Source organism: Vombatus ursinus, unplaced genomic scaffold (assembly GCF_900497805.2).
Source record: "Vombatus ursinus unplaced genomic scaffold, bare-nosed wombat genome assembly UNPS02014825.1, whole genome shotgun sequence".
In the NCBI taxonomy this organism is placed as follows: Eukaryota; Metazoa; Chordata; class Mammalia; order Diprotodontia; family Vombatidae; genus Vombatus; species Vombatus ursinus.
In genome coordinates this window covers 8,476,383-8,502,942 of record NW_020954603.1, presented here as the reverse complement: position 1 = coordinate 8,502,942, position 26,560 = coordinate 8,476,383, and the positions used below count along the sequence as shown (strand labels likewise).

The window sequence follows — 26,560 nt, the reverse complement described above, 5'->3', positions numbered from 1 at the left end:
CTGAGTGGGATACAGATCAAGTCAAATTGGTCATTTCTCTTCTAGTTTCCAGAAAGGCCAAAGGTCCAAAGATGAATTACAATCTTCCTGAGCTTCCTGTGACCTGTGGGAAGGCAAAAGGCACTTTACACAAGGAAAAAATGAAGAATGGTGAGCCTTACATCCTCTGACTCTTGGGAGAGTCAAGCTCAGAGGGATTGATGGTGGAATGAGTGGAAGGATGAATAGAGAGATGGATAGAGGGATGGATAGAAAGGTGAATGGAAGGGTAGATGGAAAGATGGACAGAAGGGTGAATGGAAGGACAGGTGGAAGGATGGACAGAGGGGTGAAAGGAGGGGTGGATAGAGGGATGGATGGAGTGTGCAAGTAATCATTAGCTCAAGAATGTCTGGTTCTTTGAGATCACAGGACTTTCCTGACTCTTTCTAAGTGAGCTTGAAAGCCCAACAAGTGTTCATTAAGAACCTACTATGGACATAGCCCTGTGAAAAGAATTAGAGAAAAAAAAAAACAGTCCCTGCCTTCTAGGAGATTGCAATCTTGTTGGGAGGGGAGGCATATGGACACATAGAACTCCAGACACTTAATAGCCATAAATAGGGACCAGACCCAGTGATTTCATTGGTATAAGGAACTCCTGGGTGAGGAAATTCTCTCTGCCAGTGCAGGTCACCACCTTCTCTGCAACTTACAATCTAAAAGATTTGCCTTTTTGTTGTTATTCAGTCATTTCAGTTGTGTCTGACTCTTCATGACCCTATTTGGAGTTTTCTTAGCAAAGATACTTGAGGAGTTTGCCATTTCTTTCTCTAGCTCATTTTACACATGAGCAAAGTGAGGCAAACAGAGTTAAGTGACTTGCCCAGAGTCACACAGCTAGTAAGTGTTTGAGGCCAAATTTGTCATCCTAACTCCAGGCCTGGCTCTCTATCTACTGTGCCACTTGGCTGCCCAAAGATTTGCCTAGAGCAGCAGTTCTCAAACTTTTTGATCTTAGGACCCTTTTACACTCTTAAGAATTATTGGACGAGTTTTTGTTTCCGTGGGTTACACCTATCCATATTAACCGTATTTGTCAATTGTTGTGGAATTAATGTAAAGAGAATTCATAGGAAGACATTAAAGACCAAAGAGTTTAGAGAGGCTGGACTCGGGTCGAGTACCCTTGCAGCAGCCAACCAGTCAGTCCTCAAGCATTTAAGAGCCTACTATGTACCAGGAACTGAGCAAAGCTGGGGATGCTAAGAAAGGCAACAGAACAGAATAAAAAGTCCCAGTTTTCCAGGGGCTCACTATCTCATAGGCGGGACAATTCTCAAAGGACTCTGTCCAAACAAGCTACGGACAAGATACCTTGGGGATAATCAACAGAGGCTTGACCTTACTTGCTTTAGGGGGTGGGGGGGTGGCAGAGGGAATAGTGTCGAGCTGGGGTGTTCCCCGAGCAGGCCGGAGCCGAATGTAATTCACGGAATCTCTCTCTTGTCTCTCTTTGTCTCTGTCTCTGTCTCTGTCTCTCTCTCTGTCTCTCTGTTTCTCTCTGTCTCTCTCTCTGTTTCTCTCTGTCTCTCTCCCTGCCTCTGTCTCCTCCTCTGTCTCCCCCCCCCCCCCCCCCCCCTCCCGGTCCCCCCCCCCCACCCCGACTCCAATTCTAGGCTCCTCGGAGAAGTGCATCGAGAAGGCAGACGGTTCGTGGCTCACCCTGAGGGAGTTTGAAATCGAAGGAGGCCGCGAACCTACCAAGAATTGGAAGATGAGCATCCGCTGTGGCGGGCAGACGCTGCACTACCTCATCCAGGTAAGGCAGCGAGCGCCCCCGGCCCTGACCCGCAGCTGGAGCTGGCCGCGCTCCCCGCGTTCCGTGGGCGCACAGCCGGCCAAGGCTGGCGCTACCTCCCCGGTCTCCTCCTACGACTCCGAATGAACTCCCCTCGCCCACGCACGCCTGCCAACACCCCCATTCACGCTCACCCACATTCACCCACTCACACCGAGCACGAAGTAGTCCAACCAAACCCTCTTCGAGAGAAGTCGTAGCTGCCGGTCCGCGCCCCTGCCCGGCTCTCGGGTTTCCCATTGGCTGGCTGGCAAGCAGCGGCGTTGGGCGCTTGATCCCTGGCAGCTGGGGACTCCTCGTGTAGTCCATTGCGCTCGAGCTGATTTCTGGGGCCCTTTCGAGTTGTCTTCAAGAGTTCAGTTCTATTCTCAGTGTGAATTGTTCTATTGTCTCAGAATGTCTCTCTCAGTCCACGACTCTACGTCTGTGCCCATCTCCCCACCTCCCCCACCTCCGTCTTTCCCCCACCCCCTCCCTCCGTCATCTTGCCACGTTCCTCTGTGCTGCTCTTGTCCATTTTCTCTTACCTTCCATATATGTTTCTAAAATCTAAGTTGGTGAGTGCCCTGTGCACTCACTCAATCTCTTCAAACAAGTCTCATTTTTCCTCCTCAGCCGAATTGTTTCCCTTTGTGACTTGAGAATTTCACTCTTTCCTTCTTGGACTAGCTTCCCCTGTAGAATGTTAGACTGCGGGATCCTGCCTGTCTTCCACTCCTAATCTCATAATTGACTTATAGCAACTAAATGTTAAATCACCATTTGCTCATTACCAGTTTTCAGGCCTTTCTTAACCTTGTTAAATTTCTGATGGCTGCTTGGCTAGTGGGGGCATTCAAAGGCCCAGTTCTGAATTCTTTATCTGGAAAGAATTATATTTTCTAACTTAATGAAGGAGAAGCTTTATTGTGATGGGTATACTCAGCTTTAGGGACAGCTAGGTGGCACACTGGATTAGAGCTCTGGAGCTGGAGTCCAGAAGATCTGAATTCAAATTTGGCTTCAGACACTTGCTAGCTATGTGACTCTGGACAAGTCACCTACTTCCTATTTGCCTCAGTTCTTCATCTGTAAAATGGGAACATACCGGAGAAGGAAATGGCAAACCACTCCAGTATCTTTGCCAAGAAAACCCTATGGACAAGTCCATGGGGTCATGAAGAATAGGATGCAACTGAACAAGAAATGCTCAGCTTTGAAGGAAAAGCTGTTTTGGAGTACAAGCCTACTTGACCTGCTTTCCAATGAATCTCTTTGCACTTGTCTCTTTCATTTCCTGTTCTCAGTGAGTAATTTTTCACAATTAGAATCAGAGCATTCTAAATATGTGAATTTCTTCCTTCTGGTTGTTGGTAAGAGACTTCCTTTGCCATTGAAGCACTCTGGATTTTGTGATTACATTACTGGGTGAATTGTATATGGTGTTCCTCTCTGTTGGGCTCCTATGAATAAAGTACAAGCTCTTTATCTTGACAGTTAATATTACACAATCTGGCTTCAGCCAGATTGATTTCACATTACTCCCTCTCATGTGCTCTATGTTCTGTCCAACTGGCCTTGCTCTCTCCTTACACAACACTTCATCTTCCACAGTTACACAGGCTGTCTCCCTGTTGCTCTCCCTCCTGTCTTCTACCTGTGCCTTGGAATCCCCAGCCATCCTGGATCAGCCCAAGTGCTACTTCCTGTACTAGGTCTTTCCTGACAACTCTGGTTTTTCATAGCACCCCCACCTCTGCCCCATCCCAAAATTACTTTGTATATTTTTTGTATTTAGTTTATGCATATATATGCTGCTTCCTCCAAGCAAAATCGAAGCTCCTTCAGGGCCGGAACTATTTAGCTTTGTCTTTGGATCCCTAGCATCTAGCACATATGGATACAGTAGGCATTTAATAAATGCTTGTTGAATTGAGTCAAGTTGAATGGTCATAGTCCAGATGAGGTAATCACAACGTTCATTATGGTGGTGTCAGTGAGTATGTAAAAGAAGGAAAGGATGGCAGAGACATTGTGAAGGACCCATCCACAGGACTAGCCAGTCACCTTTGGGTGGGAAGTTATAGAAAGGGAAGCATGTGGGCTGCCCCTGAGGCTCAGATCCTGAGTGGACAGAGGGTAGTGGTGTCTACTACAGGAAGTGCAAAGTGGGAAGGAGGAGCCATTTGGGGGGAGGGAAGAGCAGACTGTGAATTTTATTTTAGATGTCTAGAATTTGGTAAAATGAGATTTGGAGATGGAGTTGTTAGTGCAGATTTAGAAATATGGAACTTGGGTGGGGGGGCAGGAGAGACCATAGACAAAGAGACCCTACTCATTAACTTTTTGTCCCTTTCAGAAAAAATTTCTACCTTGTCCTCCAAGAAGATATGGCAGGAGCAAAAAGGTAATTATGATCTGACCTTACCCAGGCAGCCACCTGCTGGCTGTTCCTGCTCCAGGTGTTACCTAGATCAGCAGTATCAAACTCAAGTAGAAACAGAGGCCATCAAACTGTACTTAAGAATCTTGCCAGCTGCATATTGACTTAGAAAACCACACATTAACATTATCTATGTTCTATTGTATTTTTATTCATTTTGTTAAATATTTCTTAATTACATTTTAATCTGGTCATGCTAGCAGTGGACCTCACCATGCTCTGACCTAGGGGTCCCTGAGGGCATTGAATATGATGGGCAAAGTCTCTTGTATTTACTTTTAATATATTTGTTTTACATGTGGTTTCTCTTCTTATAGAATATCAACACTTTGAGGACAGGGGCTGTTTCATTTATGTCTTCATATTCTTAACACAGAACACAAGGCCTATCACACAGCAGGTACTTAATAAGTTGCAAATTAAGGAAAATACTTTGTGAACACTGATTTCCTAGAATCAAGGAGCCAGTTATGAAAAGGCAGAACTGGAGTAATGAAGATGTGGTAGAAAAAGATCTGGCTGTCATAGTCACCACCAAGCTAAATAGTGAGTCAGAAATTTCAGTGCTTCATGCCTGCTGTTGGGATGGACATCAGGAATACCACACACAGGGAAAATAAGGTCATCTTGCTTTGAGTTTTTGCCTCAGTTTTCACACAAATATTTCATCCTCTTACCCTGCTGGTCACAGTAAATGAACTCAGAATTGAACTAACAGACACTAATTGATTATTGTCTCTATAGGTCTTCCCTGTAGGTCAAACTAGAAGACTGCAAAAAGTCCAGAAGAGGACACCTGAGTGTCAGACTCCACCTGCTCGGGTAAGTCCTTTCTTCATGCTGGAAGGGAGTCCACTGCCTTATTCAAAGTCTCCACTGGTTTTTCTAAGCCGTCAGTTCCCAGGTTTCTCCTCTTCTCTTCTTCCTTCAACTGTTCTATCTCCATCCTTGCAGATGACCAAATTTCTTTTGAATCTCCATGAATTCCCAACTTCTCTAAAGGTTCTCATGGTCAGCCCTTTCTCCTTTGGGGAGGCTCTGGTTCTTACAGGCTTGCTCTTTCCTTTTAGACATCTTTCCTCCCTTTCTTCCACTGTTCATTGTGTGGGGGCTCATTTCTTCATTCTCTCTGTTAGTTTTCATTCTTTCAGAGGTTTTTCCAGTAGTGTTTCTTTCCTCTCCCCTTGTTTTCCCTCTTTTATCCTGTCCACATTTATTGTTCCTTAGAGGTGAAGCCAATTGTATCGAAGTGGGTGTATTGCTCTGTGGAGTAGAAGGCAAACAGAGCTGCTGGTAGAGACTGGGGTTCTCTGTGGCATTCGAAGCCCAGAGGAAGGATCCTCTAAGGTGACCCCACTTAGGACAGGCATACATAGGGCCCAGGTTGTCTGAGGTATGAGTTGGCTGTGACTTGGTCACTGGGGAAAAGACCACAGATCCTCTGGGACATTGAAGCTCATGAGATAATATTTATAAAAAGGCTTAGCACAGTGCCTGGCACTTTGGTGCTATATAAATGTTTATTCCCATTTCTTCCCTTTGAAGCTTCAACCATATCAGAAAACACAGCTGGATGCTTCAGAGCCACCTACAGAGGTTCATATTTGTGGGGCAGAATAGACCAAGGTGGTCTTCTATTAGGTAGTTAGATGGTACAGTGGATAAAGTGTCAGACCTGAAGTGGAGAAGACTTGAGTTCATCCCTGGCCTCAGATATTTACTAGTTGATCATGTGACCCTAGGCAAATCACTTAATCTCCCTCAGCCTCAGTTGCCTAATCGTAAAATGGGGCCAATAATAGCACTCACCTGTTGTAAGGAACTGACGAGATAAAATTTATAAAGTGCTTTTTTTAAAGCAATATATAAATGAAAGTTATCATTACCATCAGCATTATTATTGTTCCATCCCGTCACAAACAGATAGTTTATTATATAAAAGTGTTGTCGTCCATAGCTCAAAGGACCAATTGTATGGGACTCCCTCCTAATTAGTAGAGATTGATGACCCAACTCCCCATGCCTCCTGATGGTGAGGGCTGGAAACCAGAAGAACTGGGATCTGTCTTCTCTGTGGCTGTCACCAATTCCAGTCCCTTGACATGGCTTGGAACATTGAGTAATCAATCTCCACCAATGAGGAGAGAGTCCTGTACAATTGGCCCTTGGAATGATTGACCCCCCTGGTAAAAAGGAGTTTCCCCTTCTTCATTTTACATGTGACTCAATATACAACAACCCTTGGCTCTACTCACTGTATTTCAAGAACTCCATGATTGCATTGTATAAAGCTCACCTCTTGGGCCAGATGTCCAACATCATGGCTGGGTGATTTCTGTCCATGTCACCACTCGCCTCCTCTAACAAGGAGAAGCAAGAGTTGGCTGCACAAAGAAATAGCTGGACCTCTGGTGCCATATGCACTGAGCTGGACAACGGGAAGGGTGAAGGGAGGGACACAGGCCCTGCCCTCCTGGAGCTTATTTACATTCAGGAAGATGGAGCAATTTGCACAAAGAATTCTAATGCAAAACAGGGGATGCAGGAAAATCCAATAGGAAACCAGAGGCAACCCTGGGGCAGACTTCACACTTCAGGCCTTGTATTTCAGTAGACAGAGCTGAGAGGACTGAAGGGAAGTCTAGGCAGAGGGGATGGTGTCAGACAAGGCATGGAGGTGGGAAAGGTCATTGCATCCTCAGGGAATGGAAGTTCACACGAGTTGTAAAGTTGTGACCTTTTCCTGACACCAATCCCAAACCCACCCAGTGTCCACCTGCCCTGCTTGTCAGGCTCATAATTAAGTCATTTTGTTTCTTGGGAAAAGCCTCAAGAGATGCTAGGGACAAGCCCCTGGAATGATGGCTGAGCAAGCATGCCCTCACTTAGCTTTGTGATTCATGATTGAAGAAGAACACAAGTAGTTAATGAGGAGGGGATTCCAGCTGGGGAAGGTGGCCTTCCCTTCCTTCTGAGTGAGGGGGGCTGTGGTAGCCGGACCTTGAGCAGAATTTGCACTGAGTCAGGGAGTGGGAAGGAGGACTGATAGCTGAAAAGAAATGCTCCAAAGGGGCCTGCAGGTGGGGATGAGGAGGATGCAGGGGCCTGAGTGGCTTCTAAGTGTCCCGAGGATAGGGGTGGCCACACCTGGAGGTCCATGGCCAGGGTGGGGGGGCAGGATGAGTTTTCCCTTAGATGTGCTAAGTTTTCATAATCAGGGTGCAGGGAGATGGATATTTACTTCTTTTTCTTCTTTTTTTTTGGCAATTGGGGTTAAGTGACTTGCCCAGGGTCACACAGCTAGAAGTGTCAAGTGTTTGATCTGAGGTCACATTTGAACTCAGGTCCTCCTGACTTCAGGGCTGGTGCTCTATCAACTACTCCACTTCGCTGCCCCAGATATTTTCTTCTGAGAGACCACCAGAAATATGGGTCTAGAGAGCAGGAGAAGGAAGCTCAAAGGGGGCCCTGCTCATCAAGTGTTTCTCCTTTTCAGAATGCATCTCAACTCCAACCTAAAAGAAGGTTCTTCCCGAGAAAGAAGGTAATTTTATGATCACTTCCCCCATGAGGTGTTACTGTGCCCTGGGGATCCTACGAGCTCGGAAGCAGCAGCTCTCACCGGGGGAGGGGGGGATATGCCAGCAAGCCCCAAGGCTCTGGGGGGAGGGGGACTGCCCTGCTTGGCCCCCAAGGACAGAGCCAGGAGTAGGGGAAGGGGAGGGAAGTTGCAGAGAGGGTTACATTGAGGCTCAGGTCAGGTCAGCAGAAGCTCTGAGAGCCATCCCCTTGGGGAAGGGGCGGTCACTGATGGGGGGAGGGAAGGCTACCCTAACTAGGGTTAGTGGACTCTTGTTTAGGTCTGTGTCGGACTAGCTGGCTGCTAAGGACCCCCCAGCTTTCACTTCTGTGATTCTTTGAAATCTGATGCTTCTCCCCTTGGAGACAAAGTCTCTTCTCACTGGAGTGTCATTTTCAGGAAAGGAGAGGGTGAACTTTCTTGTCTTAATAATTAGACCAATTAGGACCAAGGATCAAAGATGAACTTGTCCCTCCTCCATCCTCCCAAGTCTCCTCACCCTCAGGGCCACCTAGAAGCCAATTACCGCTCCTGAATGGGGGAACAGGGCTAGCATCAGAAATATGATTAGAGACAGGGCGTTCCTAACCCTAATTCCACCTCGTTCATCCCAGAACTCCGCCAGGGATCAAAGTGAAGTTCATTGGCCCCTCCCCTTTGGAAGACTGCCCACTGGCAGTTCAGAGACTTTTTGCCTCTAATTCCAAGCTCATGCGCAGATCACTGCTGGGCAAGGCTCAGCAGTCACACCTGTCAGGCCTTCCCTGCCAGTGAATCTGTGACCTCCAATTGGCAGGTGATGACTCACCCAAGCCCACTCCCATTTGCCTCCTCAGGGAGATCAAGGTCTTGACAAGACTGGCCCACCTCCTGGTCATACTGTACATTTCTCTGATAATATCTTTAGGTTTATAATTGATGTCTTTTGTTTTCAACACCGTAATCATGTCCCAATGTTCCTCCTCCCATTTCTTTATCAAATGACACACGTAGCCCACTCGTGCCCCTGCACAAGAGACTGGGCTGATATAGGGACCTCCCGAAGAGGAAACTCCCTTTACCAATGCAAGTCAGCTCTATCTCTGAAACAGATAGTCTTAGAAAATTGCCCAGAGGCCCAAGAGGGTGAGTGGCTTACCATATGGCCAGTAGGTCTCAGAGGGGAGAATCAAACCGGAACCTTCCTGGCTTGAGAACCAGTTCTCATGTAACATGCTGCCGCTTGTACAAAATAAATACAAGGTTATTTTGAAGGGGGACATCAGGGGCAAAGGAGGGAATGAGGAAGCAGATAAAGAAAGACTTCACATAGGAAAGTGCATCTAAAGTGAGCTTTGAAGGGAGCCTGGCAAACTGGCAGAGGTGAGGAAAGAGTCTGGGGGACAAACAGTCCAGAGATGGAGACCAAGTGCTGTGTTCAAGGACCAGAGAAGGCCCATCTGGATGGACCTTTGAGTGTGCGGAGGGCAGTAATGTATGTTGAAAAAGTAGGTTGACATCAGGCTGTGAAGGGCTGTAAACTCCAGGGGAATTTATCTTTGGTCCTGGAGGTAATTGTTTTATTTGGCCTCACAGATCAAGTTAAAGACCTGAGTTCAGAAATTTCTGAGAAATTGGTACTCGGGAAGTGGGGATAAAGAAGTGCTTTGTTATTTTGTGGCTCACCAAGCAGGCAAACAAAAGCACACACACACACACACACACACACACACACACACACACACAATATGGCAGTAGAAGTAAACAGATTCTCCCCCAGATGCAAGAAACTCACCCAGTTCGAGCAGGAGGGAGATGTATCAGGGAAGAAACATCCTCAAAGTTGGGGTTCAGATGGCAAAATTACATACCCTAAGAATGGGTATTGGTTGAGAACAAGTAATGGGGGCCGATGTGGGAGGGGGCCTTCCTAATCACCAGATTGGCAGAGAAGTTTTTGGGGCTACTTTTTGATAACAGTTTTGGGGTGAGGCTTGGATACGGGAGTTTCCTTGTTGGGACCACAAACTAGCTTATCTTTCTAGGTCAGCAAGAGGAGAATGACTCAAGGTTCCTGAAGCAGGTCAAGGGCTCCATCTGATTGAAATCTGTGAGCATTATTTACCTGACTCAGAGTTAACAGATCAGAGCAGTGGAAAAATCCAAATTGTCTGTCTTTGCCTATCTGCTTTAATGGGCATTAGGACCACTTAGCCTAAGTGACTCCATCTTGGAGTCCTATCATTACATCTATAACAGCAAACAATATAAAGTCTACAATGATCACGGGAGTCATTGGAGTTTCCTGAGCAGAGGGTGGGAGAGGTGGGGCAGAATGATATGATCATACCCACCCTTTAGAGAAATAACTGGCAACTGAGTGGAGGATGGATGGAGTGGGGAGACTTGAGGTGGGCAGATCCACCAACTGCCATTTTGATAGTCCAGGAATGGGGTGATAAAGCCCTGAACCAGGGTAGAAACAGTGTCAGAGGAGAGAAGGAGGTACATATATAAGAGATATCATGAAGCAAGACTTGGTGAGGGGAGAGGGGATGTTCCTAATGTTCCTTCGAGCTTGGAGGGTGTAGGCTTGGTATAGACCTAGCTCACGCGCTAATGGATCAATTTGTTTCCCCAATGTTTCCCTAGCCAAGAAGGGAAGGACAGAGCTGGAAGGCCAGTTCCCAGGTTGCTGCCTAGTGACCCGCCCCTTCACTGGCTATTGGTAGAGATTAGGGATGCTTTATTCTGCCGGGCTAGAACAGGGAGGCCCAGAGCCAAGGGCACTTGAGTCTTTTGTCCTGATGGGCAATGGCCCTGGTAGCTTTGTCTTATTTCCTCAGCAGTTCCCCTGGCAACCACCCGATGCCAGGATGCCAACCCCAACAAGGTCCCTCTCTTTGCCCAGCTCCCTGACACTGGAGTGTGCATGAGTGCGTGCAGACACACAGTCACACGGGCAGCCTAGGAGGTCTTTCCTCTGGAATAGAAAGGACCGTTGTGGGCTGGACTCTGTGAGACTCTGCCGGGTGGAAGGAGGTGGGGCTTCTCAATGAAGTGACGGTACATGCACAGCTCGGGCTGCTCCCCATCCTAGGGAAATACAGAACCAACTGGTAGCACCATGCCCAGATATGCCAAGGCAGCACTTGGGATGGTTGGCTTATGCCTTCCATGTTGTCTCCAGCATTGAGGAGGAGAGGACAGAAGGTCCTGGCATTCTTGGGTCTATTCCCTAAGGAAGACTCATTTTGCATTGTGAATGAACACACCCTGACTGGCATCTCTGTTCTCTTGTTTGCCACAATAGGTACCAGGAAAGACTCGTTGGAGGTGGTCCCAGTTACCGGGTTAGTACCAAGTTTTCACTCTGAATGAGGTTTATAATTTGCGAAAAGAACAGATTGTGATTTGGGGTCATGATAATAATACATGGATATTCCCCATTGGTGGTGCTACATATGTTATGAAATAATAATCATAATAATAGCTAGCATTGTGTTAAGGTTTGCCAAGCACTTTTTGCATATTTGCTGATTTCATCTTCACAACAGCCCAGGAGGGAGGTGCTATTATTACCCCCATTTTGCAGATGAGGAAACTGAGGTAGGCAGTAGTTAAGCGACTTGCCCAAGGTCACACACAGGATTTGAATTCAGGTCTTCTTTACTCCAAGTCCAACATGCTATTCACTGGTCCACCTGGTTGCCTGTGTAACATAGATGCATATTTGTGTGTATGTGTAAGCCACAGCAGCTGAACTGTGGGAACAGGGAGACAGCAGCTTTTGTCAATAGCCCTGATGATCACACTGGTCTCTCTCTCTCCAAAGCTTCCTGTGTGACAGGAGAAAAAGCAATGAGGTTCTGTGAGAACTTTTTTGTGGTACAGCAATAAAGTTCTGCTAAGTTCTGTTTACCTAGGTGCCTTTTAAAAAAATGTATTTAAAAGAAATTAAACTTGTAAAAAATTATTAAAATTAAATTGAATTTCAAAAACTCATTTAAAATATATTAACCCCTTCAATTAAAGATAAATTAAATCTTTTAATTTATTAAAAATAAATTAAATCTTTTCATTTATTAAAAACAAATTAAATTTTTTATATTATTAAAATTAAACTTTAAAAATTGATTTAATTTATTAAACTCCAAAAATTTATTTAAAAATAAATTAAACTTCTAAAATTTACTAAAATTAAACTTTTGAAAATTTAACTTAAAATAAATTAAACATTTTTAGTTCTTAATTTATATTTTAATTTTATTACTCTGAACTTGACAGTCATCAACAAATATGAATGTTTTTTATATTTGTCATGCACAGAAGAACAAGGAAAGAGGATTGTGCAGGAAACCATGAGTCTGTACATTTCACATCAAGCTTGTTTTTGAAAAGAACGTCCTCAGTTTCAGGCTTGTCTTCATTGCCTGAACTTCCTTTCGCTCTCTTCCGTGTGTAACCAGCTGGGTGATTTTCCCTGTGTGAGGTTGTTTTCCTTCACTGTCAGCCTCTGGAGACTGTCCCAGCCATCCCCTTTGCTGTCCATTTTCGGGTTCTCCTCAAGACCCATTTGGAGGGACCGATGATCGTGTCCTGCTCCCCCTCCCTCAAGAGTCCCTCCACTGGGCATGGGGAGAGGGGGCTCAGGACCGTGGACTCAGCAGCGCCCCGCCTGGAGCACTTGTAAACACCATCATTGTTCCCACTCTGTGCAAAGTCCAAGGACCAAGGGGGTGTCCACCCCAAATTCTTCTCTGCGTGTCTCCTGAAGCACTCGGGTCCCAGAGTTGGTCCTTCCCAAGTGTGTTGTCATTTTCAAAGTGGATTCTTCAGAAAAGTCAATAGAGGGCAGTGTGGGGAGTGGTAAGAACAAGCATTTATTAAGTGCCTACTGTGTGCCAGACTCTGTCGTAAGTACCAGGGATACAAAGACAAAAGATAACTAGGCCCTGCCCTCATGGATCGCGAATTCCCCTAGGGGAAATAGCATGATCACCCCCCAAAAAAAAAAAAAAAGTTACAAAGTAAATGGAAAGTAATTTGGGAAAGAGGAAAAGGAGGAAGAGGAGAAAGAGCACACACACCTAGAGGGATCCTCAAGTGCTAGGTTGTTGATTTTTTTGGAGTCAATCGGGGTTAAGTGACTTGCCCAGGGTCAAACAGCTAGTGAGTGCCAAGTCTTGAAGAGAGTCAGGCATTCCAGCTCTTGTCAGTTTGGGGGGCTTGTGTTGTTGAAATTCCCTCCCCCCCACTGGATAGACAGCCCTGCCCCCCCCATTTATCTCCCCCCTCTCTCTTTTCTCATCCTCTCTTTTTCTCTCTCCTTTCTGTCATCTCTCTTTTTATTTCCTTTCTTTTTTCTCACTTTCCTTTATTTCTCTCTCTTTCCTCTTTTTCTCTTTTGTTCTTTCTCTCTTTCCTTTCCTTTCCCCCCCCCCCCCATTTTATCATCAGGCTGTCTCCCTGCAACCTTACTCCTGACTGGTTTTTTTCGGTCATGTTGAGCTGTGTGGGGGACTTAAGGCAAACTTTCACTTGATTCATCTATTTCATGGAATTTTCACTGGATTTACCAGAAGGTGGTCACCAGTTTTGCCTTTTGGAAGGACAGGTTTCACTGTCACTTTTTTGTAATGTTTGCTAGCCTCCTTTCTTCTCTAGTAGTTTCAGTGAAATCTTACTCCCAGAGATACGTTTGCTTCAGTTTTCATCCCTGGGAGAGTGACCTGTGCTCTTGACCCTGGTCTAGTTGGGGATATGGATCAGTAGGGATTCTTTCATGCCTCTGAGCATTGAACAAACATCCTCACTTTTATTTTCTTGTGACAGGGAGAAGACAAGTAGTTTCGCTGGCCGACCGACCAAAGTATCGTGCCCAACTCCAAGCCAGGGAATGGATCCATGTGGCATGCAGAATGGGCATTGGGCGCCTGTACAAGAACCGATTTGCCTCAGGTGAGTTCTCAGAGAGGCAGCTGGTGTGCCATTTGGGGCCATCCTGACTCATGACACATCACAGCCCTTGGTTCTAACATCCTCCAAGGGACTTCACTCACCCGACTGAACAGTCTCCCTAATTTCCCACAGTATATCTCCCCTTCCTCCTCCACTTTTCATGAAACCTTCTTACAAAACAAATGACATTTTTATAAAGACCAAGAGGAAAAAGAAGAGGAGGGGGAAACCCAGCATAAAACCTGAAAAGATGTATAGTTTACATTTATGGACTTCCCACCTTCCCAAATAGGTGAGGGGAGATTGTCTTCTTACATGGGAAAGGAGAAGAGAATAAGCATTTACTAGGCGCCAGGTACATGCTAAGCACTTTACAAATATTATCTCATTTTTATCCTTACAACAACCCTTGGAAGTAGGTGTTATTATTATCACCATTTTACAGTTGAGGCAACTGAGGCAAACAGAGGTTAAGTGACTTGTCAGGGTCACACACCTTGTAAGTATCGGAGGTTGAATTTGAACTCAGGTCTTCCTGACTCCATGCTCACTGCTCTATTCACTGCTTCATCGAGCTGCCTCCTACCTCCTCTTTGGAGCCATGCTCATTCTTTATAATTTTGCAACATTCCCTTCTGATTGCTCTGTGGCTGTTCTTTCCATGTACATTGTTGTTGTCATCTTGTGTGTCATTTTCTTGGCTCTGCTTACTTCACTCTGCGTCAGATATGTGAATCTTTCCATGTTTTCCATTAACTACATTCACCAATTCTTATACCACAGTAATATTCTATTCCATTCATGTACTACCATTGGTTTAGCTGTTCCCCAATAAGTGGGTTTGTACTTTGTTTCCAACTCTTTGCTATCACAAAACTTGCCGCTCTAAATATTTTGCGGTATATGGGGACTTTCTGCTTAGCAATGGCCTCTTTGGGGTAATTGAATCTATACCTAAAAGGATATGGACATTATAGTCACTTTATTTTGCATAATTTGCATAATTCCAAATAGCTTTGCAAAATGATTACACTGACTTGCAAGTCCACCAACAATACATTAGCATGCTCATCTTCCCACAAGCCCTGCAACATTGAATATTCCCATCTTATGTCATTTTTGCCAAGTTTCAGGGTGTGAGTCGCAACCTGCAGAGTTGATTGTTAATAGTTTGCAATTATTTTTTTGAGAATTGTTTGTCTGTTAATACTTATTTATCTTCACTTCTACGGTGCAGTCTCACATTTGATTTACTTAGGTTAACGAGTTGAGTGTCCTCATAAGAATCCTCTCATCCTCTTCCTAAGATAAAGGTTACATGTAGTAAATGATTTCAGAAAGAAAGATCCTGCCATCTTCTGTGTCTCTATTCTTTCTCCAGACATGACAAAAACCAGTATCTTCAGCTTTTCTCAATCGCTGATAAAATTCTCTTTATAACATTTCTTCATAACTGTCCAATAACTTTCTCCCAAGGAAGAAATTTCTCCTCACCTTCCTCTCTGTCTTATCCATACTGATTTTTTTTTGTAATTAATTAATTTATTTTTAGTTTTCAACATTCACTTCCATAAGATCTTGAGTTTTAAATTTTCTGCCCTTCCCACTTCTTCCTCCCCTCAAGACGGCATAAAACATGAAGTAGGATCTACGTATACATTAATGTTAAGCGTATTTTCCCATTAGACACGATGTAAATTACAATTAGAACCAATGGGAGGAACCACAAGAATGAAGCAATAAGAAAAAACAACGAAGGAAAAGGAGAGCAAATAGTATGCTTCCATCTGTATTCAGACTCCACAGTTCTTTTTCTGGGTGTGGATAGCATTTTCCATCATGAGTCTTTTGGAGTTCTCTTAGATTCTTGCATTGCTGAGAAGAGCTAAGTCTATCAGTCAGTCATCCCATAATGTGGCTGTTACTGTGTACAATGTTCTCCTGGTTCTGCTCATTTCACTCTGCATTAGTTCATGTAAGTCTTTCCCAAGCTTTTTTGAAGCCAACCTGTTCATCATTTCTTTTTTTTCCCGTATTAAACATATTTTCACATTAGTGATGCTGTAAGGAAGAATTAGAACCAATAGGACGAACCACAAGAAAGAGAAAACAAAACAAAACAGAAGAAAAAAATAGCACATAATATACTTCGATCTGCGTTCTATCTCCATAGGTCTTTCTTTGGATATGGACAGCATTTTCCATCATGAAACCTTTGGAGATGTCGTAGATCCTTGCATTGCTGAGAGGGCTAAGTCTATCAATATTGGTCATCACACAATGTGGCTGTCACTGTGTACAACATTCTCCTGGTTCTGTTCACTTCACTCAGCCTCAGTCCATGCAAATCTTTCCAGGTTTTTCTGAAGTCCACCTGCTCATCATTTCTTATGGCACAATATTATTCCATTACATTCATATATCACAACTTGTTCAGTCATTCCCCAATTGATGGGCATCCCCTCAATTTCCAATTCTTTCTCACCACAAAAAGAGCTGCTATAAATATTTTTGTACATATGAGTCCTTTTCCTACTTTTACGATCTCTTTGGGGTACAGACCTAGAAGTGGTATTTCTGAGTCAAACGGTATGCACAGTTTTATAGCCCTTTGGGCATAGTTCCAAATTGCTCTCCAAAATGGTTGGATCATTTCACAATTCCACCAACAATGTGTTAGTGTTCCAATTTTCCCACATCTCCAACGTTTATCATTGTCTTGTTTTGTCCTGTTGGCCAACATGTAAACAACATGTTGGTATGATGTGATACTTCAGAGTCGTTTTGATTTGCATTTCTCTAATCAATAGTGATTTAGAACATTTTTTCATATGACTATAGATAGCTTTAGTTTCTTCTTCTGAAAACTGCCTTGACCCTTTATTACTTGGGGAATGACTTGTATTCTTATAAATTTGACTCAATTCTATATATATTTTAGAAATGAGGCACTGGTTGCAAAAATTCTTTCCCAGTTTTCTGCTTCCCTCCTAATCTTGGATGCATTGGTTTTATTTATGCAAAAACTTTCCACTTTAATGTAATCAAAATTGTCTATTTTGCATTTCATAATGTTCTCTATCTCTTCTTTGGTCATAAATTCTTCCCTTCTCCATAGACCTGAAAGGTAAACATTCCTTGCTCTTCTAGTTTGCTTGTAGTATCAGTCTTTATATCTAAATCTTGTACTCATTTTGACTTTATCTTGGTATAGGGTGTAAGCTGTTGGTCTATGACCAGTTTCTGCCAGACATTTTTCCAGCTTTCCCAGCAGTTTTTGCTAAATAGTGATTTCTTACCATAAACATACTGTATTTCACAGATCAAAATTAAATACACATAATACTCTCTCTGACTCCATAGGGTGAAATATCTCATAGAAGGACATCTAAAATGCTAACTCCTAGATTCTGTGTCTTAAAAAGACAATAACAATCTTTATGGCAGAGATTCTTAACATGGTGTCTGTGCACTTGGTTTATACATACATACGTACATACATATATATATATGTATAACTGTATTTCAATTTAATTGGTTTCTTCTGAATTTTATTTTATACATTTAAAAGTATTATTCTAAGAATAATTCTTTCTATGAGAGTAATAGATAAATAATAAATCTAAGAAACATTCCATAGATTTCCCTAGACTGACCTAGGGGAGGTCTATGACACAAGAAAGATGAAAAATCCCTTGTTCAGTGGCCTCTGGAGGAAAGGCTTTGGAACACTGTTGAAAAGGAATCAGACAGATAAAAGAAGGAACAACATCCCCAGTTTTCCATATACTGCTTCCCAGTCCTGCATTCCCAGCTGCCTGTTGGACATTTCCAAAATGGATACTGGACCTTACCTTGGGTTTCACCATTCAACTAGTTCTGAGATCATGCCATTGAGCCATCAGCTAACGCACATCTCCACTGTGTTCCCAGGGAACCCCGTGAGAGGCTGTTGTGTGCTTCACCAAAATCTTAGTAAATTCTAGAGCATTCTCCTTGTCTACCAGTTTTGAGCCTTGTGTCCTTAGGATCAGAAGAGATGGGAGGTGCCTATCAAGTTGTTCTTAATCGCTCACTTGTTTCAGAGCATGACTGAAGAGTCCACTCAAACAAGGATGTCACCTCACTCAGGGCCAACTTAAAGGGATGTGCCTCAAGTCCCCATCTTTGGCATTGTCTTGGCCAATGTTTTACTAATAACTTGGATGAAAGAGAGAATGCATGGGTGGAAGGGATAGGTAATTCAATGGGTAGTGGGACTAAGCCTTAAAAGGATCCCCATAAGCTGAAGAGGTGGGTCCAGAGCATAGGGAGCAATGGGAAATCTTACATTTAGGTCCATGTAATCAATGGTGCACTTATAGCTTGAGCAGAACTGGCTGAACAACCTTCCTGTGGGAATTTTTCTTGACCACAAGTTCAGTGTGAGCCAACATTGTGGGGGCAATGGGGGTGGGAGGAGATGCTGGGGTAGGGGGGTGGTCAGTGCTGATAGAGCCAAACAACTTGAAGTCATGAAACTTCTCATCACGGGGAGTGGTGATGTTCTCATCTGCTTCATCGCTGCCAAACTGAAGTGCAGGGCCCACTGAAGACTAAGCCAGAGGAACCCAGGACCCTTATCCTGGAGAAGTATATGGGGAAGGTGTGCTCGCTGCCCTCCAGTGTGTTAAGGGCAGTCCTGTAAATGAAGAAATTAGACACCCTCTGTGCTGTCCAAAAGGGGAGAACTCAGGCCAATGGGTAGAAGTTTTAGGGAGGCCAACTTCAACCCCGTGCAGAATGTAAGCTCCTTGAAGGCAGGTTTGGGTTTTGGTTTGGTTTGGTTATGTGCCTTTATGACCCCTATAACCTAGCACAGTGCCTGCTACTTCATAATTGCTTAATCAGTGTTTGTCTAACTGAATTGAATTGAATAAAAAGTGCTCCCTAAATTGAAAAATTGAAAAAAATTGAAAATTTGAAATTCAAAAATTGAATTGAAATTGAAATGAAAAAAATTGAAATCGAAAAATTGATTTGAATTGAATTGAAAACTGAAAAAAATTGAAATTGAAAAAACTGAAATTGAAAATTGAAAAAATTGAAAATTGAAATTGGAAAAAATGAAAAAATGAACTACATCAGGTAGTGAGCTCCCCATCTTGGAAATGCGTGCTAGTAGTAGCTGGATATCTATCTTTTAGCATTGTTATAGAAGGGACTGCTAGGTAACCTCTATGTAATTTCAATTATTCTGCAATGTCTTATTCCTGATGGTGTCTTCCCTTCTGGAAAGCTCATGAAGAGCAGGGTTCAGACAGGCCACGAACACTGAAGACTGAGCTTGAGGCAAGAGGGCTGCCATGTTTTCCTCCTCTTCCTAGTCTCTCTCTTTCTTTTTTACAGTCTATAAGGGAAAATGCATCCTAACAGAGGCAGGGTGGTACACCCCACTAGAATTTTTGGCCAAAGACCCTGAGATCGATATTACCACCTGGACCCACAGCATCCGCAGTGGCGGACTGACCCTGCAGACCCTGATTGAGGTAAGATCACAGGCTCAGCACCGGCCCCCCTCCCCCCCAGAGCTCTGGGCAGTCCGACACCTTGCATGTTCATGAGGAGGATAGTTCAGATGACACGAGGTCACAGGAAGGTCTGGAGTGGTCCACAAGCATCCCGTGGCCTGGACTTCAGCTCAGGCTCTTGTCCTCTCTCAACCCCTAGTCAGAATTTATCCACCTTGTGTTTCTCTCATCCCCTCAGGACCCTGGCTTCTGCCAGCTAAGCGGAAAACAGTATAATCTGATCCACTAAGCCAACTGAATGTGTTTTAATGGGAGCTGATGGGTTAATAAGACAGGGCAGTTCCATCATGGTATATCCCACTCTTTTCTAAGCTACATATTTTATCATGTGGTCATCTTGGTGGAGAATCGTCCACTTGCCCTAAGCAGGACTCCAACATAAACTATTGGCAGTCAAATGTAAGCACCCTGAGGGCAAGGGTTACTTACTTCTGTTTTAGTAGCCCCAGCACCAAGCACAGTGCCTGGCATATAGGAGGTACTTACTAAATGCTTGTTGCCTTGAGTTGAGTTGAACCAGAGGGCAGGAGCAAGAGCAGGGCAAAGATGAGCTGGCATGAGAAGGGCAGAGTTTCAAGCACAGGGGAGGGACCTTGTGATTCAGATCACGGATCACAGGTGGCTGCCTTCCCCACATAGGCTGTGGGCCACAGGAGCTCCCCTGGAGCGTGATTGGTCAGGAGTTGGAGGGAAACTAGACCAAGATGGATGTAGCCCCACAGGATGCTATAGGATAAAGGAGCATGCAGTGACCAAGCACTGAGCCAACTTAAGGCACATGCAGCCTGTTCTCTGCTAGGCTCACAAGGAGCTAAAGACTGTCTTCTTCTTAGCAGATTGAGGCTGGATGTTGGGCAGGAGAGCTCAGGTCCTCCAGTGTTGGTCCTGGAGAAAGCTACCACGTCTCTGGCCTGTGGGACTGTGCAGGATGACCTTTACCTGCCAGTCTCCAGTTCCATGATTCTCCCCCAGTAGCCAGGGAGGTATAATGATGACGCTTCCTAAAATGAAGGAGACTCATCTTCCCTGTCAGGAGAGGCCAGAGGGGGCTGGTCTCCTAGCCATTTAAATTATGAAGGGCTTAGCAAGACAGCTTTACACATTCTAAGCTCTGATGGGAGCACTGGGAAGGACTTTTAGTCAATCCAACAAGCATTTCATGAAGCACCTTCAGGTAGTTAGTGCCAGGTACCACGCTAGGTCTGGGTGCACAGACGGCAATGAAACAATTCCTGACATTCCACCAGGGGAAGCGTGGCCAGGGTCCCCAGACTGCTAGAGGCCAGGACCCTATGGCCTCCACAGCAAGAAATCCCTAGACAACAGGCAAGTGCCTGCAAGATCTCGTCGAGGATTCAGTCGTCACTGACTCCTTGATACAGCACTATCCCTACTCAGCCCTCCGGTGTGCTTCTGCCCGCCACCCCAAGAAGCTCTCACGCTCCAATGTGAAAGACTTTATCTCAGACATTCACACCACTCAGGTGACACTATCACACATTCAGGGCCAGCCACCAGTCACCAGGTCTCCCAGAGCTCTGTTGCTCTCTCGCTCCCCTTCCTTCTGACACTATCAGTCTCGTGGCCACAGGAGCAGGGCTAGATGGGGGATGTTAGCCCAGGAATATTCCTGGGGTGACGGCTTCATGCAGCCTGGCTGCCCTGCCTCTCTCCATGGAGCCCCCTTGTCCTTGAGATGTGGTTCTGACTTTGCACCACAGTGGGGTGGACAGTTTCAGGAGCTACATCTGAGCGACATTAGAGGACGTCAGTCAACACAGGATCGGCTGTTCCGCCCACCCCTGGGAGACGTGATCTGCCCAAAGAAGGGCTCTGTGCCCCGAGCAGCCACCTCCATCCATGTCTCTCCATCTTCATCTCTCTAACAGAACGACATTTTGAAGCCTCACACAAGTGACTGCTCCTGTGTCATCTGCAATGAGGAGGACCCCTTTGTGAGTTCTCCCTCTCTTGTCCTGTCTTTCTTATATCCATCTCTTAGCACAGCAAAGCAAGGCTGGAACTTCCCCACCTTCTCATTTACCTGTGAGGACACTGGGGCTGGGAGAGGGTCTTCTGCTTGCCTAAAATCACCCAGTGAGTCAGTGGAGGAGCCAAGGTAGGAGGCCAGGGTCTTTCCACTACACCTCAGGGCCCACCTCATATCATCAGATACACTCGTTTGTTTTTCATGAAGGGATCAGCAGCATGTATAGTCTTTGTTATTGTTGTTTAGCTGGTTTTTAGTCATGTCTGACTCTTTACGATTCCATTTGGGATTTTCTTGGCAAAGACACTGGAGTGATTTGCCATTTCCTTCTTCAGCTCTTTTTATAGATGAGGAAACTGAGGCAAAAAGGGTGAAGAGACTTGCTCAGGGTCCCATGGCTAGTAAGTGTCTGAGGTCAGATTTCAACTTGCTCTATCCACTGTGCCGCCTAGCTGACCAAGAATGCATAAAGAGTCCCTTAAAGTTCGCAAAATGCTTTACAAATATTATCTCATTGGCTTCTCACAACAATCATAGGAAGTCGGTGCTCTGATTATCCTCATTTTACAGATGAGGAAACTGAGGCAGACAGAAATTGAGGGCTTTGTCCCAGAGTCCTGCAATGACTGAGGTATGATTCAAACTGAGGTCTTCTTATTTCCAAATCTAGCTTTCTATCCACTGCCCCCCCACCCCTGGACTGAATTCCCAGGTTACTTAATAGCATCTGTGTTGGAAGGGGGTGCCCTCACTGGTGAAATCACCAATCTCTGAAGAAGTCAGAAGGTACCATTCTGTTGCTACTTACTGCCTGAAAGCCCTGTGTAAATATGAGTTGTTATTATTACATCTACACACACACACACACACACACACACACACATATCAGAAGCTCACAGAAACCGCTAATTTGTTTCATGCCATTTATGTTGATTTAAAAAAATGCACGAAGCAGCCAGGTAGTACAGTGGATAGAGCACCAGTCCTGGAGTCAGGAAGACCTCAGTTCCAATCTGGCCTCAGACACTTGATACTTACTCGCTGTGTGACCCTGGGTAAGTCACTTAACCCTAATTGCTTTGCCAAAAAAAAATTGCCCCAGGAACTTAAAAATTGGATAAGTCATTTGGCAGAGAAGTCTGTGAGACTGTTGTGGTGCAGTGAGGACCTGGGTTTGAATCTGTTGCTTATTCTCTATATATCCTTTCGAAAAAATCACAGAAGTTAATTTGATACCTATTAGGGATCTATGGCCTCATAGATGTCACTGGGCCTTGGTGGGAAAGGAATCCCTTATTCAAAAGGGGAAAAAAAGGAGGGGAAGGAGTTAGCATGGTATATTAAGAAGGCATACTCGTATGGATGGAGAGCATGGTGAAAAAAAGTGGAAGCAGATATATAAATGATATTGTCAACAAAGTATACTACAGACCACTGGAACAGAAAGAGGATATAGATGAAGAGTTGGAGAAACATAACAAGCCTGCAACAGAGGCACCCTCTCCTTTCCTATCTCATCCATCTGTGTGGTTTTCCCTGTATTTCCTGGGAAATAGATTTCCTCTTCACAGGAGATGTCAAGTACTTCAATAGTATAAAATCAAACAGATCCAAATTCCCCCCAGATCCACAAGTAATACTGTCTTCTCTCTCTCTCACCTTTTCAGCCAGAGAATAATGATGAGTGTTTCATATGTATGGATGTAGGCGAGCTATTCTGCTGTGACTCATGCCCCAAATCCTTCCACAGGGACTGCCACATCCCCAGTGTTTCAACAGAGAGGTGAGATCAGACTCCAACACTCAGAGTGTCTGGATGGATGGGGAAGTGTGAGGTGGGAGCACTATAAGTTTCAAGCTTCCAAGGCGCTCGGCCATTTGTTAAAGCGACAACCCCCCCCTTTAGGTATTTCCTGAAATTGATGACCCTGTCCCCAGTTTCCCAGAGATGTAACTATGCTAGCCATCAGGAATAGTACAAGGACTCTTGTCTGCTGGGGAGGGGGTCCATATCAATGCACACAGCTCTGAGTTTGATCCATAGTTATTCAGGAAAAGTTGGGAGTACTAGGTTCTTACCTGTAACAATCATTGGAATGGGATGGTGGGGCCTAATGTGCCACATTTGGCCAACATCAGGACCCTGGCTCCATCAGGGCACCAATGCTGCCAGCCCCCAGGACTCAGGGAAAACTTACTCTTAGTCCCTTTAGAGAGAGAAGGAGGGGAGCAAGAGATGCCCACTGTGCCCTTAATATGAGTGATGGATACAGAATACATAGTCATAGACCCAGGGGCATGGTATAGCATCTACAAAGGTCCTCAGTCATACTGGAATAAGAAATGTTGAGTCAGGGAGTCAGGAGATTATGACTAACCTACCCAGGAGACTAAAAGCCCTCTCTCTCCTGTCTTGTTGTCTCCCCTATTTGATTGAGACTGAGCTTCTGGAGGTCAGGAGCTGTCTTTTGCCTCTCTTTGTATCCCTAGCACTTAGCACAGTGCCTGGCACATAGTAGGTGCTTAATAAATGTTTATTGACTGACTAATGGACTGTTTCTCTGACCTCTCAGTGCAGAGTGGAATTGCACCTTCTGCATAATAAGGAAGAATAAGGAAAAGGAAGGTCCAGAAAACAACCGCTGCCAGCAGGAGTTTGAGGTTTTAAAGAAGCGGGTGTACCCTGAGCAGCAGCTGGTGAGTTAGGATGCCATTTTTTGTGAAGGTCATGCCCTTTCTGATGGCACAGTGAGCACCACCTCTCTGCTGCCACCACTGTGTGCTTGTGTGTGCACGTGTGCGCGTGCACACACACACACACACACACACACAGACAGAGGCTGGTTGCTAGGAAAGTGATTGGAATGTTCCCATTTCACTTAGACCCCATGTCTTTAAGGGCAAAGGAGACTTTCAGCCCACTTTCTGCATCTTCCAAATGCCAATGATTCTTGTATTGTAGACAGAAAACGCCCCTCCACAATTACACTTTGGGATACCAGTCAATAAAAGGGTTCATTTTGGCCACTGTTGCAAGCCAAGGCAGAGAGAAGTATCATGAGGCAAGTGAAAGTCAGCATTCAAGCTCCTTTCCACAAGTGTACAGAGTTATGCTGGGGCCCCAGCCATTAAATCACTGGTCTTAGAGGTAGCCTCTTGAGGTTCCAAGCCAGGGGAAGAATACTTCCTAATCTGCTCACCTATTGTTGGCCTCAGGGTCCAAAATGGCCTCTTTCTTTTGGTCAGCCTGGTTTGGTAACTGGGGCAAATGAAGACAAAGAGGATACCCACTCATATGGAAATGGATGAGGCTTCATGTCCAGTGAAGTCACTCAGGTCAAGTAAGGGAACACCCAGGGGCTCCCACCCTCTGCTACCTCACTAGCACGTTCAGCCTGACAGTGAGTACATCAGGTCCTTCACTCTTTGGAGACACTAGGTGAGACCCCACTCCCCAGCTGGTCCGGCTTTATCTCATACACAAACTCCATCTTCTGCAGAAATGTGAGTTTCTCCTGATGAGAATGTACTGCTGCTCAGAAAGCTTCCTGTTTACGAAAGATCCATGCCGTGTAAGTAACAGTGATCCCGATAATGATCTTACCTCTGAGGGCCAATTTGTTAAACATTCATCAAACTCCTACTGTCTGCCAAGCTCTGTGCTGGGCACTGACCACCCAGGCAGTACAACAGAATGGGTACCCGGCAACCGGATGTGTCTGCCAATACCTTGGGTCCTCTGGATTCACTGGGACTGGAGTTCCCGATTGTTCCATCAGAAACTGATGGAAGCAGCTTCTGGATTGGAGCTGATGTCCTTTCCATGTCTTTGTCCACAGTATAAGGAGTATTCCCAGCGCGTCAGAGAACCCATGTGGCTGGACCAGGTGAAGGAGCGTCTGAGTGATGAAACTTACAACACAGTGGAGGGCTTTGTCCTGGATATGCGCCTGATTTTTTACAACTGCAAGAAATTTAACAAGGTGAGTGGCACTGCCTGCTTCCCAATGACCTGGCATCCCAATCCTGGCTCTAGATTCTGACTTCTCTGTACTGTGTCTGCCCTTCGGTTCCTATCATCTTCCCCTTCTGTGCTGTCTGCTTGCATAACTCAGTGCCCGGCTTGCCCTACCTTCCATATTGTGTCCTCTTGGTTGCTGCCTGGCTGCCCACCTCCTGGCCCACTGCTTACCTCACCTGGGTAGGGGGTGTCTACCTGTGGGATTGCACTGTGATTCCAGTGAACTCCAGCCATCCTTTACTAAAGAACCCTCAGCACACCAGGCTCTGGCTTGCCATCTTGTTCTGTCTTGGGCACCTGGGTAGTGCCTGCTCTGGGTGACTCTCTTGGCTCCCCAAGCCAAGCTGCTCCAAGGTCCTTGGTTTTTGGATTCTTCTTCCTAGACAGCCCTTTTCTAGGCTCATCCTCCTCACCTCCCACCACTTCAAATCCAGTGTTGTGGTCTGCCCGCTCACCTGACCTGGATCCCTGAGGCAGATGGAAAATTTCCCTCTGGAACCAAACCACTCATAGGAAGCTACAGGCCTGGGTAGGCCATGGTCATCAGAGGGTCATAGCCAGTGAACCAGAAGGATGTCATGGCCAGGAGCCTTAGAACTCTCCAGGAGGGAAGAACGGGCACTCTCTATGGGCCTGGAGGCACACAAAGTCTCATTAATTCTAATTATTATCATTGTGCTCATCCCTGAAGACAGAGGGGAAAAAAATCAAACTAGTCAGGCAAAATCCTGGATTTCTTCTACAACAGATGCAAGTGGTAGGAAATCCATCCAGACCACAGTATTCATTCATGTCTATGACAGGATAGAAAGGATTGATGGGTAAAACATTCACAATAATTCACAGAAAAGCGATCTGTTTGGGGTTGGCCATACCTGCCAGCTTTTTGGACAGCTGCCTCCAGACCTCAGTACACCCCTTGTTCCCTCTTCATTTTCTTCCTCCTCCCTAGCCCCCCGTAGTTGATGAAGTTCACCATTCCAGACAGGCACAGGGTACTGCCCTCACTGACTCCGGCTGTGCCCCAATCCTGGACAAGAGGGCTGGATCACTGCATGGAAGCCAGGATCCCTTATTCAATTTCTATCTTAAAATTTTAATTATTTTTCTATTAAAGAAGGATTTTCTTTCCTTTTCCATTGAGAAGGAGAGAAAGAAAGAAAGAAAGAAAGAAAGAAAGAAAGAAAGAAAGAAAGA

General features: G+C 45.2%; 1 protein-coding gene across 2 annotated transcripts in view; it reads left to right on the top strand.

Moving 5' to 3' along the window:
- The window catches only part of LOC114024842 (nuclear body protein SP140-like protein), a 38,596-nt gene that overhangs the window by 10,517 nt on the left and 1,519 nt on the right, over positions 1 to 26,560 (top strand). Inside the window, exons 6-18 of one of the 2 annotated variants that reach the window (XM_027838034.1) lie at positions 46 to 150; positions 1,659 to 1,801; positions 4,179 to 4,226; positions 5,007 to 5,084; positions 7,759 to 7,806; positions 11,135 to 11,174; positions 13,657 to 13,782; positions 19,171 to 19,310; positions 21,242 to 21,307; positions 23,010 to 23,125; positions 23,916 to 24,039; positions 24,843 to 24,914; positions 25,182 to 25,325. In XM_027838034.1, the coding sequence (XP_027693835.1) occupies positions 46 to 150; positions 1,659 to 1,801; positions 4,179 to 4,226; positions 5,007 to 5,084; positions 7,759 to 7,806; positions 11,135 to 11,174; positions 13,657 to 13,782; positions 19,171 to 19,310; positions 21,242 to 21,307; positions 23,010 to 23,125; positions 23,916 to 24,039; positions 24,843 to 24,914; positions 25,182 to 25,325 (1,250 nt within the window). The remainder of the gene's footprint in view (positions 1 to 45; positions 151 to 1,658; positions 1,802 to 4,178; positions 4,227 to 5,006; positions 5,085 to 7,758; positions 7,807 to 11,134; positions 11,175 to 13,656; positions 13,783 to 19,170; positions 19,311 to 21,241; positions 21,308 to 23,009; positions 23,126 to 23,915; positions 24,040 to 24,842; positions 24,915 to 25,181; positions 25,326 to 26,560) is intronic. The other variant, XM_027838035.1, reaches the window with a different exon arrangement.